Source organism: Limanda limanda, chromosome 19 (assembly GCF_963576545.1).
Source record: "Limanda limanda chromosome 19, fLimLim1.1, whole genome shotgun sequence".
In the NCBI taxonomy this organism is placed as follows: domain Eukaryota; kingdom Metazoa; phylum Chordata; class Actinopteri; order Pleuronectiformes; family Pleuronectidae; genus Limanda; species Limanda limanda.
The window spans coordinates 8,247,897-8,271,600 of NC_083654.1; the positions used below are offsets into that span (position 1 = coordinate 8,247,897).

The 23,704-nt window shown below is 43.6% G+C and overlaps 1 protein-coding gene across 1 annotated transcript; it reads right to left on the reverse strand.

Annotated features, from left to right (window-relative positions):
- Positions 1 to 1,304: 1,304 nt before the first annotated feature.
- On the reverse strand, positions 1,305 to 23,173 carry angpt2b (angiopoietin 2b). Its single transcript, XM_061092576.1, has 9 exons — positions 22,850 to 23,173; positions 16,149 to 16,304; positions 15,432 to 15,553; positions 12,369 to 12,601; positions 11,262 to 11,386; positions 8,384 to 8,485; positions 5,146 to 5,312; positions 2,040 to 2,170; positions 1,305 to 1,803 (listed from the first exon to the last, which is right to left on the reverse strand). The coding sequence occupies exons 1-9, from the start codon at positions 23,171 to 23,173 to the stop codon at positions 1,643 to 1,645; spliced, it is 1,521 nt and encodes a 506-aa protein (XP_060948559.1). The 3' UTR covers positions 1,305 to 1,642.
- Positions 23,174 to 23,704: the final 531 nt, after the last annotated feature.

The window sequence follows — 23,704 nt, forward strand, 5'->3', positions numbered from 1 at the left end:
GGAAGAGTCTTTTACAAACTGAATGAAGCCGTGCACAGTGTTGTGTACTATATGTTTTCCATAATCAGAAAGCAAATATTTTTTCTCTCCTAGTTTAAGAATCTCTGAAGCTGGAAACACCAATAACTGGCTCACAGTTCTTTATACGCATAATATTGCATTTCTGTTGTATTAAATCTGCAGAAGTTATAAAAGGAGAACACAAAATCTTTAACTGACTGTCTGTCTGTTTATGGTTTTACTGTCTGTTTGTCTGTCTATTCTATTGCCTATATGTCAGTCCGTCTGTAGTCTATCTGTCTGTTTATAGTTTTGATCTGTCTGTCTATCATTAGTCTCCTATTGTCTGTCTGTATGTGTCTGTCTATATTCTGTCTATCTATAGTCCGCCTGTTTATCTATAGTCTGTCTGTCTGTCTGTCTAGCCTCTCTGTGTGTCTGTAGTGTGTCTGTACACATTGCCAGTGGACTCCTGTGTTATCTTCCAGCGGCTGCTGTCCCCAGCGTTTACCATCAGATGCAGGTCACTGTTTGTTGAGGGGAAACCTTCTCCCTAATGGGCACCACTGGGACCAGTGTTATCGGATGATTCATCAGATCAGTGTTGCAGGGCAGGTCCTTGTCTGACTTCCTGATTCCGGCGCGTGAGGTTTGTTGAAGTTTATGTTCATAACTTACTTAGAAACATGCACCTGGCACTGCAGGGTTACAGGCACCAAACACAGTGTGTTATGTTTATTGTTTCATCAAAGTAAAAAAAGTGAAAGTGTATGATGTGCTTTCAGAGTGAAATCTCTAACAAATAAAGTTGTATGCGAGGTGTGACGGTGAAGAATCTGGGATGTTTACTTGTGAAAAGCCCTTTGGGAGATACAGCAAAGGGCCTGTTATTGTTCTTTTTGCTGTTTTATAAACACTGGTGAACCCTTTAAGTCACTTTGGGTTGTTTAATGTTACATGTTGTACGAATTTAACAGTTTTAAAGGACAGACACTTTGCAGTCTCTTGGAATAAAGTTATATAATCAGTTAAAATCACAGGAGAGTGATGGCTTGAAAACAGACATTACATATCCAAGTTAATAAAGTAATAAGTGCGATGTAAGGATTTTTTGTGAAGAATATATTTTAATTAAATAACTTTCTGTTAACTATACACGTAGCTGTCTGTGAATATATGCAGTGGTGATATGTTGCCTAAAAACACCTTATACAGCAAATAGACAAAAGCACAACACAAGGCTTTATATTTTGATATCAAAATAGGTAAATAAGTTTATTAATTGGATTAAGTTTTGGGTCGAGTCTGGTAATGTGTAACTGCAGAATTAGATTTGTGTCCTTGTGATAAGTTCTCATCGGTAGCCAAGCTCATACACTTTATGTCCTTCCTCTCTCAGCTGAGGACTCTCAGCAAAAGTTCTTATTAAAATATAGTCTTGGCACCTTTTTTTGTGGAATTCTTCACTCGCGAATCTCCCAAACAGTCCTGCTGAGAGTTTGTGTGTCCTCAGGCAGTTCCTAAACACCCATCCAAGATGTCCAGAAGCTGAGTTGTCTGATTCCTCCAACAATACCCCATTATCTGGGCATTATCCGTGATATCCACTTGAGGTGACCGACATCCTGAACGGGCCTCGCCATCAGAAGTTTGCCGGCCGCACCATCATGGTTGTCATAGTGGCCCTCAGATTTGGACCCTTCCAATAGTACCATTTGATGCCATTGTAGCGAACCACGCTGGACGAGGCCGGGTAGTACATGCCATTCAGGTTGGACGGGCCACACGCCTCAAACCACCAACCTGGAGAGGAGGGAAACGTGTCAGAGAGTTCAAGGGAAAAGTCAGATTTAATTGATTTCCAGCTCATGAAATGTAACACCCGAATGAACAGCTGTAAGTCCGCAGGAACTTTATACAGGCGCACAGGGAAAATGAAACGCAACCCCCGGGAGATTTACAAGGGGGTGGATACAAATGTTTAACAAGGCGGGTTACAGGGAGACACAGACTGGGATGAGAGGAGGGGGGGCGTGTACCTCCTGACGCCAGCTGTGCACACTTGCAGGTGCATTGGTCGTTGTCTCTGTCCTTGGTGCTGAATTGGGTGCCAGAGTGGGTGAGGCTGCTGGTCCGTCCAGCTGTGCCACTGAAGCCCTCGGCGTGCAGACTGGTTTTTGTGGAGGAGAAGAAGCGCAAAGAATTTCAGTAGAAAAAAAAAAACTAAAATAAAAAAAAAAAATACTCAGCCCCAGGCAATTCTATTCATTATTTAAAGCTGCGGTGGGAAACGTTGCTTGTTGGCAGCTTCAAGTGGCAGTGATTGGTTACTGCCGGAAAACGCTTTGAACTTCAGCGTCTCTGAAGTCTTCTAATGTTGTGTTGTTAAGTGAACACAGCACCGTAGTGTTTACCACACGGGCTGATCTGTGAGTCCTTACCACCACGGGATACCGACGGGATGAGAGAGAGGCAAAAACATATCTGAGTCAGTGAGTGTGACTCTCTGCCGCTGTGGCGCCTATGGTTGCTGTTTAGAAACCTTCGTTGTTAAATTGTTTGTCTGATTTGTCCACACTTATATAACATGACTCATTTTGGCAAACAGTAAATAGGCGGCATCTTAAAGTTGGGGTCCGTAATCCTGGACAAGCTAGCAAGAGCAGGTTACAAATTTGCAACCCCCTCCCATAGAACAGGGACACTGGCTGCACTCTCTCTCCCATTTTTTCCGGGACTCGCTCAGGAAATTCTAACTATGCTTCATCAGTGTGTGTCTCCTCAGCTGAAGACTCAGGTCATGTGCAGTAAGAGCACAGGCAGGGTGCTTGCAAGCATGTAGGTCGATTAGTGACAGACAGGTACACCGGCTGATCATTTAATTTAGTCTGAATACAATGACTGGTTGTGTTTATTGATAGCTATTGGGATGTTAACAAACAAGATCAAAAATGTTTCCGAAACATCTAACCAACCCTCTTTTTATATTATTTCAAAAAGGTAATTAAAGATATATTGAAACAAATAAAAGGTGATATTCTCTCTCTCAGAGCTCATAGCCTAGGGCAGAAAAAGTCAATTTTAATACTGGGCACCATCCTCCCCTTGTTCCTGACTGTTGCCAAACTTCAACAAAAGAAAAACAAACCTTGAGAACCTGTCATTATTTTCCCACCATGCTGTGCCAGGTGAAACAAGCAGTCTGAGAGGAACCTCTGCCCACATTCAACTCATTCGTTCTATTACCTTACAGTCCCAACTCACATGATGTAGAGATGAAGAGAGTGTCCGGCCTCTCCTCTCTGCTGCCCAGTCGTTCTGACTTGTTAAAACAGTCCTGAGATATGTGACCCCCCACCCTCTGTAACCCGGGGGCAAGCTGTCCTTGATGACTAAATGAAGAATCCTCCTCTTGAATTTGTAAGTTCGCCGGGCACGACCAACACATCACCAGGGGCGGGCGAACGGGAGTGAGAGCGCCAGGGTGCAGGAATAATGATGGAGTGGCAGAGAGAGCGGAATTATACATGAGAGGATATTTTCTCTGAGAATGTTTTCCTTTCTTTTCATGATGGATCGGCCTCGTGAAGAAAATTAAAAGCTCTCAAATTAGACAGCATGGCAACCACAGGGCTACAGGATATCCTATTGGGAAGGATTAGCCTGTGAACTGAGCTCATTCCACTCCTCGGTACATTTGCAGTAGCCGTGACTTCCAGAGGATTCGGTTCAGCCACTCCACCAACACCACAGACCACAGGCCAATCCTATTCAAGGTGACGGTCGCCCTTTATTGTTATTCTATCCTTCGATAAGAAAAATATGGAATGCTCACCATTGTTTTACTTTCACAACAGCTATTCTTGGCTTACTCGAGGGGGAAAGTGGTCTGTCATGCCGATGATTAATGTTTGAATAATATTAATGAGTTTTAGGTGAAGACCTCCGTGTTGCTGCGGGGGGGGGGGGGGGGAGTGCGCACGTTGCAGCTGAGGAGCCGCCTGGCTTCACAGCACCGTAGCTGTGTGGTTCGGGATTAATAACAGAAACCCTCGGAAGAAGCCGGCATGTGGAGAAACGCTAGTAAAGCTGGTACATCTTGAGCTGGTTAAACAGAACATGATGTCAGAGGTTGCAGCTACAGAGGCGATTACATTCATTCAGGTGCTTCACCTCACACAGTGTCGCCCACAGCAGAATTGTGAAACATTCCATTTCATCGCGCTAATTATGTGGAACAAACTCAGGCTAATGCAATTTGCTGCGCTATTAGGGTTCTTGGAAAGCCAACTCCCCCCACGTATGATTATGATTTGTCATCTCCCGGCGCATCAGTCTCAAGGGCAGATCCCTGTGAATTTACATGAAATCGAAACGCGTACCTATTTTTGGTTTGCATTCTTTCTTATTCTTTTTTTTGGAGGTGGCGTGGCTTCAGCTAGCCCACACATAATCTCATTAGGGATTGCAGGGTTTCTGGGGGAGCTTTGTTTGTGTTGTCAGTTCCTGGCAGGAGCAGGTGTTGCAGAGCGCTTCTGTTATACTCTGGTGGATTTTTTAGGAGGCAATGGTAGCTGGGGCGATGGGGAAGAGAGAAATGGATGGCAGGCAAAAAAAAAAAGCGTGGCAGCGTGCCCCCTCCGCTGTGCTCATTATTTTGAATGACATTCTTTAAGACGTTCCAAGTGGTTCTTTCTAACTTCAGTGCTCGGGGATAAGAACACTTCGGAGGAAAAGAGAGGAATTTGAAATGTCAATAACGGTTTCTAATCTAAGTCGTGATTTTAAGAGTCTTACGCCCAAACAGAAGGCGACAACTAACAGGGTGTTACTGCTTCGCAATTATACTTTTCACAGCAGAAGGCTCCTCATAAAACACTTAACTGAAATAAAATTACCCTCATAATCGTCCTATTCGTATCAGATTTCTGAAAAAGAAGAAGAATTTAATTGGAGACTGGGCAGTTTAATAAGTTCTTCTTTTAAGCCTCTTGTCGTATCGCACGTTACTACTTACCAAAACGGTTAATTTTACAATTCGCAGGGTGGATTTCGATCCAAACATCAGTCGTTATTACAAGTAAGATTTAATAATGCAGTTATGAAGAGAATAATCAAATAATAGGAGTCTCGCTGAGTGATTACCTGTAGTTGCGGTTCTCTCCGTCTATGTAGAAGCGATCGTAATGGGAGAAGGCTTCGTTCCCCTCTCTGTCTCTCAGCTGGACGTGCAGACCGTATTCCTGGGAGCTCGTCAGCTTGTGGATGATATCATTTCCCAGCCAGTGTTCCCCAGACGGCTCCCCGAAGCCCTGGATTACACACAAAGACAGGGAAACAATAGAAGGAGAACATACCCTAACAAGGGGGGCTGATTTGACCACAGACCTGCCAAGTGTTGTTTTTTTGGAGTAACTATAAAAATGGACCTCATTTTAAAAAAAGCCACATTTATCATTTTGATGGCCTGAGGTAGTCAACTGATATTCCTCTCCCAAAGCACGGGGGCAGGTCAATGGAGACATTCATTTAGCATAATATTCCATCATGGATCTGTCTGGACCCACGAAACTTGGAGTGAAATAAAAACCGGCTTTGTGGACCGATCCACTGTTTCTTTTTTCACTTCAGAGCTTCGCATTCAAATAAATCTTCTGTCATATCTTTGGCAAAGGCAAAGCTATAATGTATGACCCCTAAATATCAGGATGAAGTAGAAATATAAGAAATCATACATTTCAAGATGGACATTTAGTGGAATTGTGGTTAAAGATGCAGGACGGTGAAACCAATGCAGATATGTCGGTTTTGTGCAGGAGGTCATGAATAGGTTATGATATCATATGAGCGTATGAGAGGATGTGGCTCTCAACCAAACTGAACACAGCCACTGCAGCATCCGTTCATCCGTCAGCTACACAGCTTATCCTCTTGAGGGTCATGGGGGGAGTCACCAGTCCTATCATGTGGCTGATATGTATAAACAAACCCTCACGCTCACATTCAAACTTATTTAGAATTGACAAATACCCTTTTTGAGTGTTTTGCATGAGGAGAACATGTGAAATTCTTACTCCAGTGTTTTCGACAGTGCATCCTGTCCCCAGCCGCCATTACAACAATGATTTTTAGAACATCCTGTCACTAGTAAGTCTCTACAGCCCTCATTTACACTGATATACATCACAATAGAAGATGTCTGTATATCAGGTTATTATGGACCCTCAGAGCTTAGCAGCGGCTCGTTCTATCGATCTATGAATTTATATTGTTATATAACATTAACAATTCAGCTCAGCAGCTAAAGTGAACGTGAGAGGTGTCACTAGGATCGATATGGACACTATATCTAGCTTTAATTGGAAGGTGAGACTTAACAGGAGTTTTTCATCATGAATGTAAGTGGAAATCTACAAGACAGTGATTATTAAACGTGCAACTTTTAAATCTTATGATAAGAATAAAGAAAGAGTAATTGCAGTAATTGAGATATCATTAAGAAATGAACAGCCGTCAATCTAACTGGTTTTCTAGACACAGATGAACTTTGAATTGTCGACTGAAATGCTTGTTTGTGACACAGTTGGTTTCTGATGAAAAGAGAAACTTTTCAAATTCTGATTTCTTTAGCGTAGTCACAACATTTACATTTTTGTGTTATATTAATCGTATTTTTAAGGACTCAATGGTATAAGATGTTTTCCCAGTGTTGTTTCCTTACCCCCTTGGATAGAGTAGAGACCCCCCCTTCCTCACATTAATGTTGTTCCGGTGGCTCAACACCTTACCAAGACACTCTGTACATTTTCAACTCATTTATCAACCACATGATAAAGAGACACTAAAGAACAGAAACATGTAAAGGGTTCAAGAGTAGTCGATAGGCAATCTTGAAAGATGCAATCATGTAGGAGGCGCAGTGATACCAACATGATTTCACAAAGAGTAAGTGCAGCATTAAATGAAAACGGGTACAGTGGAAGTGGTGGCTTTGACAGGGGGAATGGATGTTTTCCTTCCAGGAAAAGGATAATGACACGCAGCGCTCCATTCAAAGTGGCGGCCTAAGAGGAGGGACGTCACGCGGCTTCGATTGATGAATCTCAGAGGAGCGTCGAGAATGAAATAACACTTCAGCCGACGCCAACGGATGCAAGAAGTGGACTCGTTGGTGTGATGAGGCCAAATGGATTCGAGAAGGTAACTGACAGTCTATAGCTATTAAAGCAACAAATGCAATTATTTGAAAGTACATTTATTTCTTTATCCTTTTGAAAAGACGGACACATCTTGTTCTTGTTTACATCTAAATTCGAAGCCACTCTGTCTCACTGGCACTCCCTCTCTTTGTCAACTGAGAGTCTCTGAGCCTTTTTTTTTTTTTATCATTTGATCAGCGCCATTTGAGCAACACTTTCTGGGACTATAGAGAGTGGTTGGTCCGGGGCAGTGAAGCCTTTTTGTGCATATGATATCTGCCATCTATCGGGGTGGGGGCTCTGTGCTCCCACGCCCCAACTGGAGCCAAATATTTATAATCCACTTGTAAAAATATTGTTCTTGAAAGAGTTTTTCTTTTTTTTTGTTGCTCTTTATCACGTTTGCTTTTCACGTCCAATCCAAGCTGTGGCCACTGATTTGTCGGTGTGGGTGAGACATGAATCTCTACTGTACTCAAACAAAAAAAAAAAAATCTGGTCTCGCTCGTATGTTCTGTGTGATAGAACAGAATCAGAAAGCATTTGTTTAACTCTCTAGCTCCATTGATTGAAAATTGACTCTATAGAGAAATCCTTCTCATGAGAAAAAAATCTCAAGGTGTGTGTTTGATTCGGTCAGAGCTGTGGAGCCACTTCCTGTATCCAGTCTGAGAATTCGGTTTTGGATTTGAAAAATGTTGTGACTGTCATCATCACACTCATTTCCTTTTGCAAGAAAGCTATTGAGATCTAAAGAACGGACACAAACAGAAGGGCTCTGTGGTCACTGAAGTACACAGTGTGTGTGTGTGTGTGTGTGTGTGTGTGAGTGTGTGTGTGTGTGTGTGTGTGTGTGTGTGTGTGTGTGTGTGTGTGTGTGTGTGTGTGTGTGTGTGTGTGTGTGTGTGTGTGTGTGTGTGTGTGTGTGTGTGTGTGCATGTGCGCGAGTGCGTGGACGTGGGAGTATTAACAGGGAGAGGGAGTGAGAGCAGGTGCAATAACATGGGGGGTGGTAGAGAACATGAGGGCGGCCAAATACAACAACCGCGGGTCACCTGGGATCACAGGCCAGTCGCCTCCCACGCCTCCCAGTGCCAAACCGCCTGTGGATAGTTATTGGAACCTCCTGTCCCACTGATACGCCGACAACGATGCTCCCTCACCCTACAGTCTGAAGAACCCACCATTTTGTAGTCCCTCCAGCCGCGGTGGAAGCTGACGGAGCCGTTGGTCCGACGCTGCAGCACCGTCCACCCCCCACCTCTCGTCTTCATGTCACAAAACACCTAGAACAAAAAGAAGAATTCGGGATAAGTTGCTAACAAAGGTCAATGCTTTTAAATACTAAACAAACGGCTGTAACATATACAGTAGAATTAAGATATTGAAGGTCGATATTGAATGCTTGGTTTGATTCTTTGGACTTTTCCAGATTTATATCAGGAAACAATTTAACTGTGAAGAATAGTTGGGTTTTATTTGGTCAAAATGGTAAAATCTATATTATAACATTTCGTCGCAAGCCTTTTTCATATTTATTGTACATTTACAGTCAAAATGTATTGATTTCAGGCTGGTTTCGAACGACCTGCTGCATCAAAGTCCAATTAATACTCAATATCTGAATCTTCAGTAGCTAAAAGCTCCTCTTTGATAATTGTCGTATAATTATGGGCAGTTAGTTTACAGTGGGTTGATCAAACCCTTGTAGCAGTTTAACTCAACAAGAAAGAAAGAAAATGAAGAAAAAAAAGACGGGGGTGTAATGATATGACCCAGGTGGGAAGGAAAAACTAACATATCAGCATGTTCTCCTATCCCCCTGAGTGGGGGGGGGGGGGGTGGAGGAGGAGGCATCTGCGCTTTTGGTTACACACGCTGTTTTCTTTCGTTCTTGGCCGCACATTTTTGCCATTTGCAGATCTGCTTGGAAGAACAAATCAGAAAATGAACCTGAGATGTCGACCTGCTCTGCATATTCGAGGTGTTAAGCTGGACATTTCCCAGCTTCCCTCAGGTATAGTGATTAAATGACTGTGTGAATCGCTCCCCCGGGCGGTAAGATTAGATGCTTTTTCTATCCAAGATTCGTCTTTAATCAAAGTGAATGGACTTATCATTGGACTGTTATATGTACGTGGTTGTATAATGTCGTCAACTCAGATTATAGATTTGGTCAGTGACATTTCAACAACCTCTACAACCTGCGACAGGGATAATTACAGATGAAGCTGAAATGATTCGCTTGGTCGCTTGAATTTGGTCCATCAAACAAACCCCGTGTGACCTGTCTCAGGAGTCGAGCTGTATAGATGCTGGCGTGTGGGCGGAACCCCACATGGTTTCTCTCCATTCATCGCCATTTTTTTGCTCCAAATGAAATGAGAGTTTCCAGCGCTTTTCCCCATGAATAGCAAAGCTGTATAAAGGTCCAATGGCAGTCGGGACTTTAACCTTAGAAAACAGTGCAGACCTGCGATGTGCTGTGATAATCCTCTGGCACATAAAATCAATGTTATGCGTCACGCTGGATACAAAATGGAATTCTCAATTCAAGTCATTTTACAAAGTGTGGTCGTTACTCTGATTTAGACCAGATCTTTATTTAATACCTCAAACACACTTTATTACTGGCCAGCAAGGAGTCCATTACGATAAAACTCAAATACCCAGACAACTTAAGTATTATTATTCAAAAAATAATAAAAAAGAAAGGAAAAAGATGATTGTGATCTTTTTTTTTCAAGGCTGCTTTCTGGGGATGAGATAATTACTTTTCAAAATCATTTTTGAGAAAAGCCTGCATGTGTTTGTTTTTATGAGCCCCGTGCCTGTGTAATTCTAAATAAGTATGCACAACTGGATCTTAAAAAATTTGAAAAGATGCTGAACGGCGTCATTATTCACAGCAGTGGTGATAAAAGGTTGGACGGATAGACAACGTGGATATATCACACGTGTGTGCACCTTTTGTCTCCGCTCCAAGTGATAAAACTCTGCTCGCTTTGCTTCGTGAATAGGGCAATTTTTATCTGCCCCACTTTTTGCGCAAGCCAACCCGCTCGTCCACCTCGTTGGAATCAGATGAATTAGAGTGAAAGCCAAATTGATTTGGGGAGCGCTAACTTGCACCGGTGGAAATGTGCGTCGGCCCTAGTTGGCAGGAAACCCATGGCACCATTGCCTGATACAGTACATCGCTGCCTTGCCCACAGGAAATGAAGAGGAAGAACAGGCCCGGGGGGGCAGTGGGAGATGATGCCAACCAGCAAACTCGATTGAAAGTGATGCTACTGTTATCTTTCTTCTTCCCTGGTAGGCTCTGGGTGTGAGGATCCCAGCCAAGAACGCTCCCTGTGATTCAAAGAAAGGATGACCCGCTGTTCGATGCCAAAGCTGAGTTTGCTGCTGCAGGTCAGCGGCAGTTCTTCTTAAGCTTTTTCTGACTTTTGCATTCAGCGGCGTACGCTAACTCACCCTGACGCCTGCAGGGCATAATGTTCCCATTGCTTATTATTTTATCTCGGTAAATCAGCGCAGCACTTCCATCAACCTCTGTAGCAAAAAAAGCCGAGCGACCTGCCATTACCTCAGACTAGCCTGTCCTTGCTACTGTTTACTGCAGTCCAAAAACATAATGAAAGCCCGCTGAATGTCATTATGTAGTGTGTGTGCGACAGTTAGTGTGTGTGGATCTGTCTGTGTGTGTGTGTGTGTGTGTGTGTGTGTGTGTGTGTGTGTGTTTGTGTGTGTGTGTGTGTGTGTGTGTGTGTGTGTGTGTGTGTGTGTGTGTGTGTGTGTGTGTGTGTGTGTGTGTGTGTGTGTGTGTGTGTGTGTGTGTGTGTGTGTGTGTGTGTGTGTGTGTGTGTGTGTGTGTGTGTGTGTGTGTGTGTGTGAGCTTTCCATTACACAGGCTGGGCCAAACCCAAAGTTGGTACATGTGAAAAAGATCCCAGTGCTAAATACTGCAAGACAAATGGGTAAAACAAAAAAAAGTCTCAAGTCACAGCCTGTTACGTGATATTTGCCAGAAAAGGCCGGTGACCTTTACAGCCTCACTACCTTCACAGTCTGGCTGGAGTTGGGGAGGAGAATGCTATATATTCCACTCGCTGTCACTCCGGATCGCAGGATCTCCGTGCAGTCCCTGAAACCAAGCGACTCCTCTTTGGGCGAACTGGAGATTTCTGGTGGGGAAACAAACAAGCAGCCATGTGTTTACAGATGGCTGCCCTGTGGGTTTTTTACACACAAATCCCGACCACATATGTGAGCTCTCTCCTAACCTCAGCCTGCGGGAGAGTATGCACTGCATGCATGTACCTAGTGTGTGTGAGATTAGAATTACATGCTGCTCGAGGTGTTCATTTCATGTTAAATAGATTTTTTCCAGCTTAAATCACAAATCCCTTCCTGATTAATTGAAATACTGTAAATCTCCCGTTTGTCTTATGAATTTCTGCTGTTTATTGATACTGTTAATGAGTGTTTTTGGCCCCTCGAGGAGGAAATGACTCATTGGAATGAAACAGAAATTCTGTTGACAATATTTGTTAACCCCTTATTGCCTGAATTAGTTTCCAATTATCGAATCCAATGGCTGTCTTTGGCTGTCATACAGATGCGTAATTAAGTTGAGATTGTTAATTTCAAAATAGCATATACAATAGATATAAAATGTAGGTATGAGGCAAATTAGGAACGTTAGGCATAATGGGGCATAACCGTAATTTAACACATTTTCCAGATTGGTATGTAGATTATTATATTGATGCAGCTTTTGCTTGAAATTGAAATTGAACATATGTTTCTGTACAATCATTGCTGTTCCATCATCACAGTATTTCAAACACAGCTTAATACCTCAAAATAACGTTGCTGCACAGTATCAAGGGGCTAGTATGTATTTTCCACTCCGACCACTACATGGCGACAGAGTGCTTCCAATACCTTCATGGTATGTGTGGTATTTGCACCATCAGGCATTAGTGGGATAAGACCAGAATGGGGTTTGAGGCGAATTTGCGACATTCGTCTACAAGGGGTTCATCTCTTTTATCCCTACACAATATTCCTCCTGTTACGCATATTGGTTCCCTTTGTTCAAAATTAATTACGTTGGCAGCACAATTTGTTCAATCGAAAAAAGAATGAATCCGTCAGCTTTACCATTGCAGTGGTTGACCATGGCCAGCAGCTGCTGGACGGTGTCGGTAAGTGAGGCCTGCTGCCTCTGCAGCGCGGTGCTGTTGAGCGTGGAGCTGCCCAGGTCGCCCTGCAGCTGACCCACCAGGCGACCCTGCCTCTCCACGAGCTCCTGGAGCTGCTGCTTCTCGCTCTGCAGGCCCTGCCGCTCCCTCCCGGACCGAGCCTCCAGCGCCAAGAGCCTCTGTTCCAGAAAACTGTCCAACAAAACAAATTCACATGAAAATTCTTCAGTGCACTTGAGCGGGAGAAAAAAAAAAATAGATGGGAAATCACGAGATTATATTAAGTGCTAAAAGGCATCTTGGAGAGGGTGCTGGGGGGAGAATCCATCCATTCAGCACTTAGCTTTCACAGTGGAGGTTGCATAAATGTGCACATTTACATGAGGATGACTAATAGGCATCAGCACGACAGCCGCATTGGGCTAACACCATACAAACACCTGTATTGCAGCAGGGCTCACAGATGGGCCTGCATGCTAAGCCTCTTGATCATGGCCATGAGGCAACAATCTCATAATGTGTGTGTGTGTGTGTCTATGTGTGTGTGTGTGTGTGTGTGTGTGTGTGTGTGTGTGTGTGTGTGTGTGTGTGTGTGCGCGCAATTGCCACACCCCCACTTCCAAATGAAGATCATAAATCCCCGCCTGATCTTTACGGCTTTGACTAATGACTCTGCAACCGTTATTTATTGAAACAAATCCAGCGACCCAGATTGAACAAGCTACTTCTCAGGCCCGTGCACACGCGGCTGCCGCACTAAACCTGTGTCCTCAATCTCCCACTTAAGGGGTAGCGACTTCCAGGTACGTGGCCTGGAAGGATTGGCGGATCAATCCAAATCGTTTTTTATCATCGCTTACCTCTTTGCTTTGGGGGGGGGGGACGCTCAATAAATGTGGCAAAGAGAGGGAACAAATATGTATATGTATAGGACAGAGGTCTTCAACAGGGGGTCCGCGACCCCTAGGGGGTCCGCGGTGGTACTGCAGGGGGGGTCGCGAAATCTTTGGTTGATAAGATTTTTTTTCCACAAATTTAAATGTCTCTAAATACACATTAACATGCATCAGACATATTGTGTGGCTGATTTGACACTCTGCCTGACAACCTTCATCCGTCCAAGGTTAGATAAGTTGTGTGCTACCCATCAGGGTCCGACATCTCACTAATGTGGGCGTATGTGTGCCATCCACAGATAGCTTGAGGATTCACTGTCTCTTCTACATGTATGTTTAAAATAAAAACATGAATCTGTGAATTACTTTAACAGCTCAGTGTTGAATGCAAGATGTATGTTTAGAAATGTCAGTGGCATGGCCACCCTGTACCTTGCACATGTCTAAATTAAAAACATGAATATATGAACCTGTGTAATATTTGAATAGCTTAGTTTTGAATGCACACTAACAGGGTAGCTATGTTTATATATGGCAGTAGGCCCAGTTTAATATAAAACACAACAACAAACACAAATATATATAGTAGGGGGTCCCTGCTCCATCTCTCTACCAGTTTTGGGGTCCTTGGCCTGAAAAACGTTGAAAACCCCTGGTATAGGATATTTGGGATCACGTTGCATTCTGTGCAGTTCAACCATAATTCCTATGAAATTTAGCTATTGATTGTTACTGTCATCCAGATATTGCTGTTAGCCGGCTTTCTATGTGCTGCACTTCCTGTCAATACTATTTTACATGTAGAAATGAAAACAAACATGTCAGCCTCTCTTTTTTGAGTTTGGAAGCAGTTCAGAAACCGGCTTCATGCCCTGCAGGCTCAGCAGCAGTAGCCCCCCCGACAAGCACTGCACTTCCCTTTTTCTTCTACAGCTGCTTGGCTGCAGATCGACCATGACCCTTCCGATTCACGCGTCCCGTCACGGTGCTCAGACGTATTCACGGCGGACACATGTGTAACCAGCTTGAAGGAGGATGGGTCAAAAGGGCAGATAGGGGCCACGCAGGGCCAGATGTTTAACAGGTGTTGGCGCCGGGGCACCGTGTTCTCCCCTGGACACGTTATGGCGCAGATGGATGGAATGATCAACAACCACATACAAAGATAGAAAACACCCACTCCCTTTCACACTGCTGAGCGGCCTGTGCTTAACCCCTGCTTGGCCCCTGTTTGACCTCGTGTTCCTAGAGAGAGGAATGGGAAACTCCTCCTAACACACCAAACGCACCCGTGTACAGAATAGGGATTATATTGTCGTTAAGTGCCCTGTTGCTCGGGTCGGTCCCAGTCATTCAACACGCTGTTCTCCAGTTGTTCCAGAGGGACTGGTCTCATGCGTGTGAATGTACAGACCCAGTATGTCTCCCTCTTTTTTTTTGTTTTGAAGGCCTCTAATATTTTTGCGCGAAGTAGCTTTTTTCCTGAGAAAACATTCTTTGTTTGGTGCACAGGAAGTGATGCGTTTTATGTTTCCTGCAGCGGCCACAGAAGCTCATTTGCAATCTGGAAAGAAAAATACAGCAGCTAGACATGCAAAGAAAACAGCGCCACCTATAGTCACTAGAGCTCTAAGAGAGAATCCAAGGTAAACACAAGCACGGCAGACACAGGTCTAGACTAATTGGTGATTAGCAAAGAGTATAAACAACCGCAGCAATAACATGACTTTGCATCCAGCTGCTGCACTAACACCAACTAACATAATTCAGCCTGAAAATGAGGTGCCTGTACCTTCCTACACCTTGGTAGTTTTGAAGTGCCCAAAATGTACTTGTTAGGGCTGGGCAAGTTAACTCGTTTTAATCGAGTTAACTCAAGTGATGAGTTAACTCGATTGTTTATCCGCCAATTATTTTCTTTTTTCCTGTTCTGCAGCAGTCAGCAACAGACTTTCACAAAATAAAAGCCTGACTTTCACAATAAAACAATAAATAATCAAACCTGAGTTAATGCGAGATAAAATAATTAATCGAGTTAACTCATCACTTGAGTTAACTCGATTAAAACGAGTTAACTTGCCCAGCCCTAGTACTTGTATAGTCTTTCTGAAGTGTGACCCGCTCACCTGTTCTTCTCGCTGAGCCGTGAGATTTCCTGAGTCTGCAGGAGAATGTGTTTCTCCAGCCGGTTGGTGAAGAGCGAGTACTCCAGCAGCTGGATCTCCAGGCGACTTGTCTGGTTTAACACCTACAGATTGATAAAAAAAAAGAAGAATAACTTTGTCAGAGTGAGCAAGGGGGGGCGGACGGGAGTGATGAATAATATTGATGTAGAGAAAAAAAAAAAAAGGCAGATTAGCAGCACATCACACGGCTCATGACGCACATTTTTGATGTCAGGATCAACACTTTAGCACAAATTATCTCACAAGCACCTGTGACATGTTTTTGATGTTGCGGATGAAACAAAAACTAAAACTTGGAACAAAGCAGCTCAGATATTTGCACAGGTTGCCGCTTCGTAGCGACTTTGATGCGAGAAAAAAAAAAAAGCAGGAGGACCAAAACAAGCCTGGTCTGTAATAACAGCTATGTGTGATTGAAGACACATCTGTGCCGTTCTACTGAGCTTTGTGTTTTAATTGGCTTGTTGTCAGACGCCGAGCTCGTCTCATTGCGTCAATCAGAGCCTGCAGAACCAAATAGCAGCTGTCGTCGAGCAACCTTTGGGCACAGCTTCTCAGCAGGTTACATCTGATTGAATTAGCTATTTGCCAAGTTATTTCATAAGTGTTTGTTTCCTTACGGGTGTTGTGTGTTTGGATAGGCTCGCATAGGCTCACCTGAGTCTCCACGTCTGTCAGTTTGCGAGTCTGCTCCGCTGATTGGCTGAGGAGGTTGGTTCCCATCTCGAGCATGGCGGCCGTCTGGGTGTGGACCGCACTACGCTTTATTTCCTCCATCCCAGAGCGCACATTCTCCTGGATGAAGTTCTCCAGCTGTGAAGACAACAGACAGACTCTGGGAATATTAACCACGATGTCAAATATGTGTCATGATCATGTTTTGGCAGATAACGTCCCTGTATAATTCAGAAGTTGATGGGGTTTTCACACCTGAACGTCTGGACCAAGGTTCACTTTGTTTACAATTGATCCGGTTAGTCAGTTTCATTCTACAATTGAGGAAGCACACTAAGGTTCTTGAGGTTGTTATACATGAGTCACCATTGTGGGCTGCGTCTAACAATTCTTGACATTGACTGGTTTTATCTGGAATATCTATGTGACGTGGTTTTTCCACTTGAAATGAAGAAATGGTCATTTTTGTTGCACCTGTTATATTATTATGGAAATACTGCCAACATCCCCAACTCCAGGCAAATTAACACTAGTCTGAATGCACCAAAGGAATCTACTCATCATTCAAACACTATGAAGATGGAGCTACTCTTCTCTCCACACATCTTTTTCTTCTTCTAATGTTCAATGCTGTCTCAACTGTTGGTCCGAAAAAAAGTGGTTTCACACTGCAAACGAACCCGACCATGGTTCAGTTTGATCCAGACTGAGACTTCTTAGTCCAAACCTGATTTGAATCCATTGTTCCGAACCTTGGTCCGAGGCACGTTTCACATCTGTTAGATTGGTTTGGACTAAACTGAAAAGCACATAGAACCGGACCAAAATAGATGAAAGAGTATTCTGTTTTTGTCACATCAATCTTCTCAGGTACTGTGACAAATGCATAGAATTCATTATCCCCAGGGCACTGTGTATGCCTTGCCATCCATCTACCCACCCATCCATCCATCCATCCATCTGCAGGTGTTCCTTGGGCAAGATTGGTCAAACTGGCAATAATAAAATGATGCAATATAAAGACATTTCAATGTGAAGATAGAGGAGCAAAAATCTTATATTCTGGGGGTTTTGACATTAGGATATTCATGTGCTGGACTTAGGGAAAAGTCAGTTATATACTCGAATCAATCACAAGCTCACAGAAAGACACACTGGCGAAAACCCATCATGTGTTACAGCAGGAGTAAAAATAGGCTGGCATCCATCTTGCTCCAATAAATAGATTTTCTTATTAATGTGGTCGGTTTGAGCAAATGGCACCAGGAAGACAAATTCTGCTTATCCTGCCGTGAACGATGGAATTTTGTTTGATGTTTTAACGGTCAATGGTCCTCGGCCTTCACAATATGGGAAAGTAGAATATCGAACCAGGGGGGAGCATTAATATTTATGACTTTTCTGGGAGGGAAAAAAAGATGAGGCTTTATTCATTAAACCACATGCCTGGAAAATGAAGTCTCCGAGGAGAAAGCATTCCAAATTATCCAGCTAATGAGCGGCTATCCACAGAAATCTCAGAGCACTCAAATGAGACAAAGAATGCTTTTTCTTTTCCAATACAAATATCTATCACAGAATGGAATAGGATTATCATCAACTGTAACGGAAAAGTTTCAGTTTCTTTATAAAAATACTAGGGCTGTCAGTTTAACGCGTTATTAACGGCGTTAACGCAAACCCATTTTAACGCCGTCAATTTTTTTAACTCGAGTTAAAGCAGAGCTGCAGCTGCAGCTTCAGTATCTGTGTTCGCCTCCAGTCTGACCTGCTCTCGCTTTTTGTTTTAATATTTCGCCACCTAAAATATATATTTTAAAGCTATTGTAGCGTCCCACAGGACACGGAACTTCTTCGTGGTTTAGTAACTGGTATTTTCCTCTACACGAACATGTGCACCTCTCGCTGTTACTCCGTCTCTCGCAGACATCAACACTTCACTTCCTCATTGATCCCCGATCCCCCCATCCTATTGGTTAAAACAGTCACATGTCCCACCCAGACCCCTTCATGACCGTCAGACATCAGAGCGCTCCTTCAACAGTGTTTTACTGAGCATACGTCAAAACCAAACATAAACATAAACCCAGTCCGTTACACTATTAGGCTGCAGCTATATGTTTTTATTTATTTAAAAATAGGGTACTTCTTATTTCATACATTTTCCACAAATAAGGGGAGGACTCAAATAGCCCTACAAAGTTGTGTGTTTCATTTATTTCAAAGTAGGCCGACACCTGCCTGTGTATTTTGTTTGTTTGTTATTTGTTGCTTGTCTGTTTGAGTAGCTAGCTTAAAGCAAAGAAGTAGTAGGCTTACCTTTTATTGGTAACCTAACTGTTATGGTTCATTGTTTCTGAAATAAGAGGACTGACTGCTATGTTCACAGCAAACTTGAAAAAAAGAAAATATTAAGCCATGGTTTAACTGCACTATAGGGAGAGTCCTTGTTAACCTGAAATGTGCACTTTATAATTTTATTTTGTACCGCCCTGTTTGGCAATGTTGTTTTTCAATAATATAAAACATTTGCATAAAGCAAGCCAATCCACTTTTCCATGTTGATAAGAGCATTAAAACGAAAGTAAAATTATGGAAAAATAATAAATGAAGGAACATTCAGAATAGATACAAATTTGCGATTAATTGCGATTAATCGCTAGTTAACTATGACAAAATGCGATTAATCACGATTAGATATTTTAATCGTTTGACAGCTCTAAAAAATACCAATCGCAGACGGCATATAGAGATGAATCAGCAATTAATTGTTTGCCCTGCGAATAATATTTCTCTCTTTGTCTTTCAGTCTTTTCCTTCTTTCCTCTCTCATGGTCTGTAAATCCATCGCTCACAGTTTTGCTACTTTAGGAGAATTTAGGCAGCTGAAAAAAAATAATGAAAAGTTTTGAAGCGATTACCAAGCGGATTAAAGCCAACTCTAAAAGGAAGAAGCAAAGATCCCAGCGTGATATTCAGCCTAGTGTATTGAAGCCACTGTCTGCTGCCTGTCCAAAGTGTTCCCATTACAACCGTCTGTAACAGAGTCCAACACGGTACTATGCAGCTTGATGAATCACATTTGGGATGTAGCGTTATTCAGTTTCATTGTCTGAGAGAGACAGAGGAGAGCGAAATCACATGAGTTGTATCGTTTTACCTTAATTGTTTTGCCACATTTGTTTTCAGCCGTAGTTACAGGAGACGGTGAAAACATGTCCGCCGGGTGTTGTGGGGAAAATGACAACGATGGACTGAGGCACACTGGGATCTGAATGATTGTGAGGGACGGGAATGAAGATTTTTTTTGATACAAATTGTTTTTGTGGTGCCGTAGCACTGGGAAAATGACATTCACAGGAATCAACTGTGACATCTCAACAGTGAGAGAGAGAGAGAGACAATTATTCTGGACAATCGTCCGATGTCACAGTGGGCAGTTTTCATTTCATTCACAATCGGCTCCTTTCTGTCTCAGAAATTGTCTCTGTGAAAATGGTTGACAGCTTTGTGGGTAATCCTGAAGGGAGACAGGGATTAAAACGCCGTATGGTCAGAGGACGACCTGCTTCTAGTTCCATCAGATCTCAATGAAGGTCAGGAAAGCTTTAACATATCACTCATGAAAATACGATGGATAGTCTTTTTTTTTCACATGTGAATTTATTCGGAAGGTAATTTAGTCATATTTGGGATTTCCTAACAGGCTAAATTTGTGGGAAGTACAGTCCTGCCCGAAAGGATGAATCCTAATGACTATGGAGATCCCCTGAGTTTTCTTCTTTGAAATATTTGTGGTTTTGGTTCATATTTATCAGAACCTTCTGGATGGAATTGATGAAGTCATTCCGGAGTTATTCATCAAACTGATGAAATTACAAACAGCCTTAAATGTATTTTGTGTTCAGTGCCACTCTGCTATACTAACATTTAAAACACGTTCTGACTCTTGTCTGCGAAAGGTGCTCATATAAATAAATTTTTTGTATTTACTTAACATGATAAACATAATCTGAGTCAAGCTAAATATTAGCACGGTAGAATGCAGACACCACTTGTTTCAATGTAAATTTTCAGAGATGAAGCAATACCTCAGCCAAATAACACCAAAATTGTACATGTTTCAGTTTATCAAGAGAGGTAACCCAGGATATCATGTTTTGTTCTAGTGAAGATGGAGGTCTATGGACATAGTTTGAGACTTTTAAAGGTGAAGCAAGCAAAATGGCACGTGTTAAAGAAAAGGAAAGAAACTCAAGACCGTTTAGTTCATGATAACATAAGGAGTGAGGGTGACATAAAGGTCACCAAGGGTGGTAGAGCCACCCTGATTTTTGTGCAACATTTCTGCCTCCTCATAATTTCCACAGCCTCTTAAAAAGTACTAACAAAAGCATGCACACTTCTCTTTTGCCAAACCCTAAGGGCATCAGAAGACGGAAGGGACTAGATGGGGAGGGGTTTAGTTCAAAAGAAAACAAACCCGATTTTTTTCTTGGAAACAGCAAATAAGTTAAGTGGAACATAAATGCAGCCTTGTTGCACTTCATCCAATTGAAGATTCCTCTGTGGAACATGGCGGATTAGTGTGTGTGTGTGTGTGTGTGTGTGTGTGTGTGTGTGTGTGTGTGTGTGTGTGTGTGTGTGTGTGTGTGTGTGTGTGTGTGTGTGTGTGTGTGTGTGTGTGTGTGTGTGTGTGTGTGTGTGTGTGTGTGTGTGCGGACGTTCCTACTTTTGGATGGAAGGCTCAGAGTAAGCCTCACAACATCCCAGCGGAGAAGTGAGTGGGATCGTACAGAGTTTCACCGACATACCCCCGCCTCAAGCTCTTCCGCATGCACGTCACCCCCCCCCCCCCCCGCTTATGCAAATTAGCTTAATGAGCTCCACAAGGTGCTGAAAACGCTTTGCCATCTGGGGTCGAAGGTTAGAAAGATGATGCTTTGTTTGTGAGGAAATCCCACCTACACTGCTGGAATTTATGCATCACTCTGGCTTGACGGGGGGGCAACACGTTGAAAGGTCGGAACTTTGTGCTCATTCCAAACGTCGTGTGGAGGAAGTTTGGCAGGAGAGCACGATGTTTGTCAGCAGGATTTTAATCACATCTCCGGTGACGGGAAAAGACCCAAGATTCATCTGTAAAGAATATATATTTAGATATATATTTTTTATTTTCTATTTTAAAATTTTGATATTCTATTTCTATTTTATTCTATTTTATTGATATTTTATTTTATACTATTTCTATTTTTATTTTATTTTTTTGGTTGAAATTACTGAGCATTGCTTAAAGAGAGCCTGTGACCCAAGTATTTAATTGCCAGCGACTGCTTCATGTTATCTCTGTGCATTTGACAATAAAATCTTGAATCTTGAATCTTGATAGGTGCAGTACTATATTCAACGTTTTCCTTTGCTTTGCAGGCTGTACGCAGGAATAATATACTGTGAGCAAGAGGAAGTTATGCTCTATCTCGCCCTTATCCGTGTCCGTCTCCATCTCTGAATCGCACACATGCACATGCAGCATGGCCTCCTGGAGACGCCTCCCGTGGAAGCTCGGTCTCCAGCTCTCGGGCTGAGCATCAGACAGAATGCGCACAGGGGAGTTCAGAGTGTGTTTTTTCATACGGGTGTGTCAGGAGACCACGGACAAGATGGACAAAGAGTTGGAGACCTGATGCCCGATGACTCTGAGGTGTGAGACGAGACACATTCATCATCCCGTTGCAGTGGAACAGTCCAGATGTGTCCAGAAGTGAAGGAGATGGATAGAGAGGAACGGAGTGTCAAAAGAAAAAAGGGTGAACTGGGGAAGGGAAGGTAGAGGAAAAACACTGACGAGCCGTGGCATTCATTTTCGCCAGTTTTCAAATTCTGCAGTATAATCACCGTGTTTGGCTTCAGTCGGCCAATCTAAACATTGCGCTTATAATCAGCCCCGAGGATAAGTGTCCGCCATAAATATTCAGAGAGAGATGCAGAGAAGAATAGAGGGATGGGTGGAGAGGGGTGGAGAGGGGTGGCGTTTCAGTCAGTCAGTGCCAGACAATGGCCCAACACTGATTCCGTGCCCTGATGACCTTCGCAATGAAAACACTATTGTGAAGCCACTTTTAATCGCATCATTTCATTTAGTCAGTCATAATCCCAGCTAAATGGAACCGCAAAGGCCAAGCGCCCAGCAAAGAGACATGCTGCAATGTGTCTCCCAAAGATAAACACGTTTTTCTTTTCTGTTTTCACAGAGGAAACGTGTTATGTATTAATTTTAACTAACTCTTTTCCCGCTCACCAATCAACTGAAACACGAGTCCAGGGTGACGTTTTTGTGTACTCGTTGCCTGCTTGCGGGGGGGGGAAACAATCGTTTAGAAGTGTTGGAGGTGTCTTTGGCAGAAACTCGCATCAGCAAACTTATTTCATCTGTTCTGCTCTCGCATGCAACAGGGACTTCTGGTCTCCCAGTAGTCTTAAATTCAGAACAACACTCGTACACCAGGCGTTGTCATGGAGCCACATGTGCGCACAGGCAGCATCCAGGAAATCCCACTGAACAAGGGATAGTCCTTTCCCTGCTTCCCTACCAGGCTAAAATGACTGAAGCAAAACTCAGAGTAAGGAATGTGAAATGACAGAGGAGAAAGAGGTTATTTGAGGTAACAGTTCAGGGGTCTTACTTTCTGCAGCCACTGGGTGTTATTCTCCATGGCACTCTCCAGACTCTCCAGCTTCTTCTCCTGCGAGGAAGACCTCTCCCTCTGGGCCTTACCTGGCCTGGATTGGCTGGGGTCCTGCTCGGGCTCGGGCTCGGGCGGCGAGTCCCTCTGGAGGGTGTTGGTGACCTGGAAGTCCTTCGGGGGATGGCAGTGCTCCACCTCGGGGAGGACGAAGGTGTAGCTGCACGGGCCGTGCTGCACGCGGTGCTGTTGGCGCTCCGAGGCGATGGCGGCGGCCAGCAGGTGGGCCAGGTAGGCGAGGGTCAGGGCCAGCAGGCGGCCCATGTCAGGGGGGGGAAGGGGAGAGGGGGAGAAGGAGGTTTGCTCCAACTGGCAGAGCAGACAATTGTCAGGTCTGGTGAGTTTCTACTTTCCTCCTCTTTATCGCTGACCTCTCGTCTCCTCACTCCAATCCCTGCCACTGCAGTTTATATCCCTTCTTTCTTCTCTTTGGCCTGGTCCTCCTCTTTGCTGCTGCATCCACAAGTCGACTTCAGCCCAGTTCGTGCTCCAGCGCTTCACAAAACACACACATATGTATATATATATATATATATATATTCATACACACACAGGAGAGGATAACTGTGACTCCACCACGTGCAGCTCAGTCCAGGAAACCGACGGCAGACTTCCCTCCCACCGTTTGTCTCCCTCCTGAAAAAGTTGCTTTCCTCACTGTCTTCTCTTCAAGCTGCTGGAGTCCATGCGTCGCTCTGGAGGAGAGAGGAGGAGTGGAGGAGTGGAGGAGTGGAGAGGCGAGTGGCCCGCTCCAGGATGTTGGCTGAAGTGGTAACGCTCTTAGAGCACAGTGAG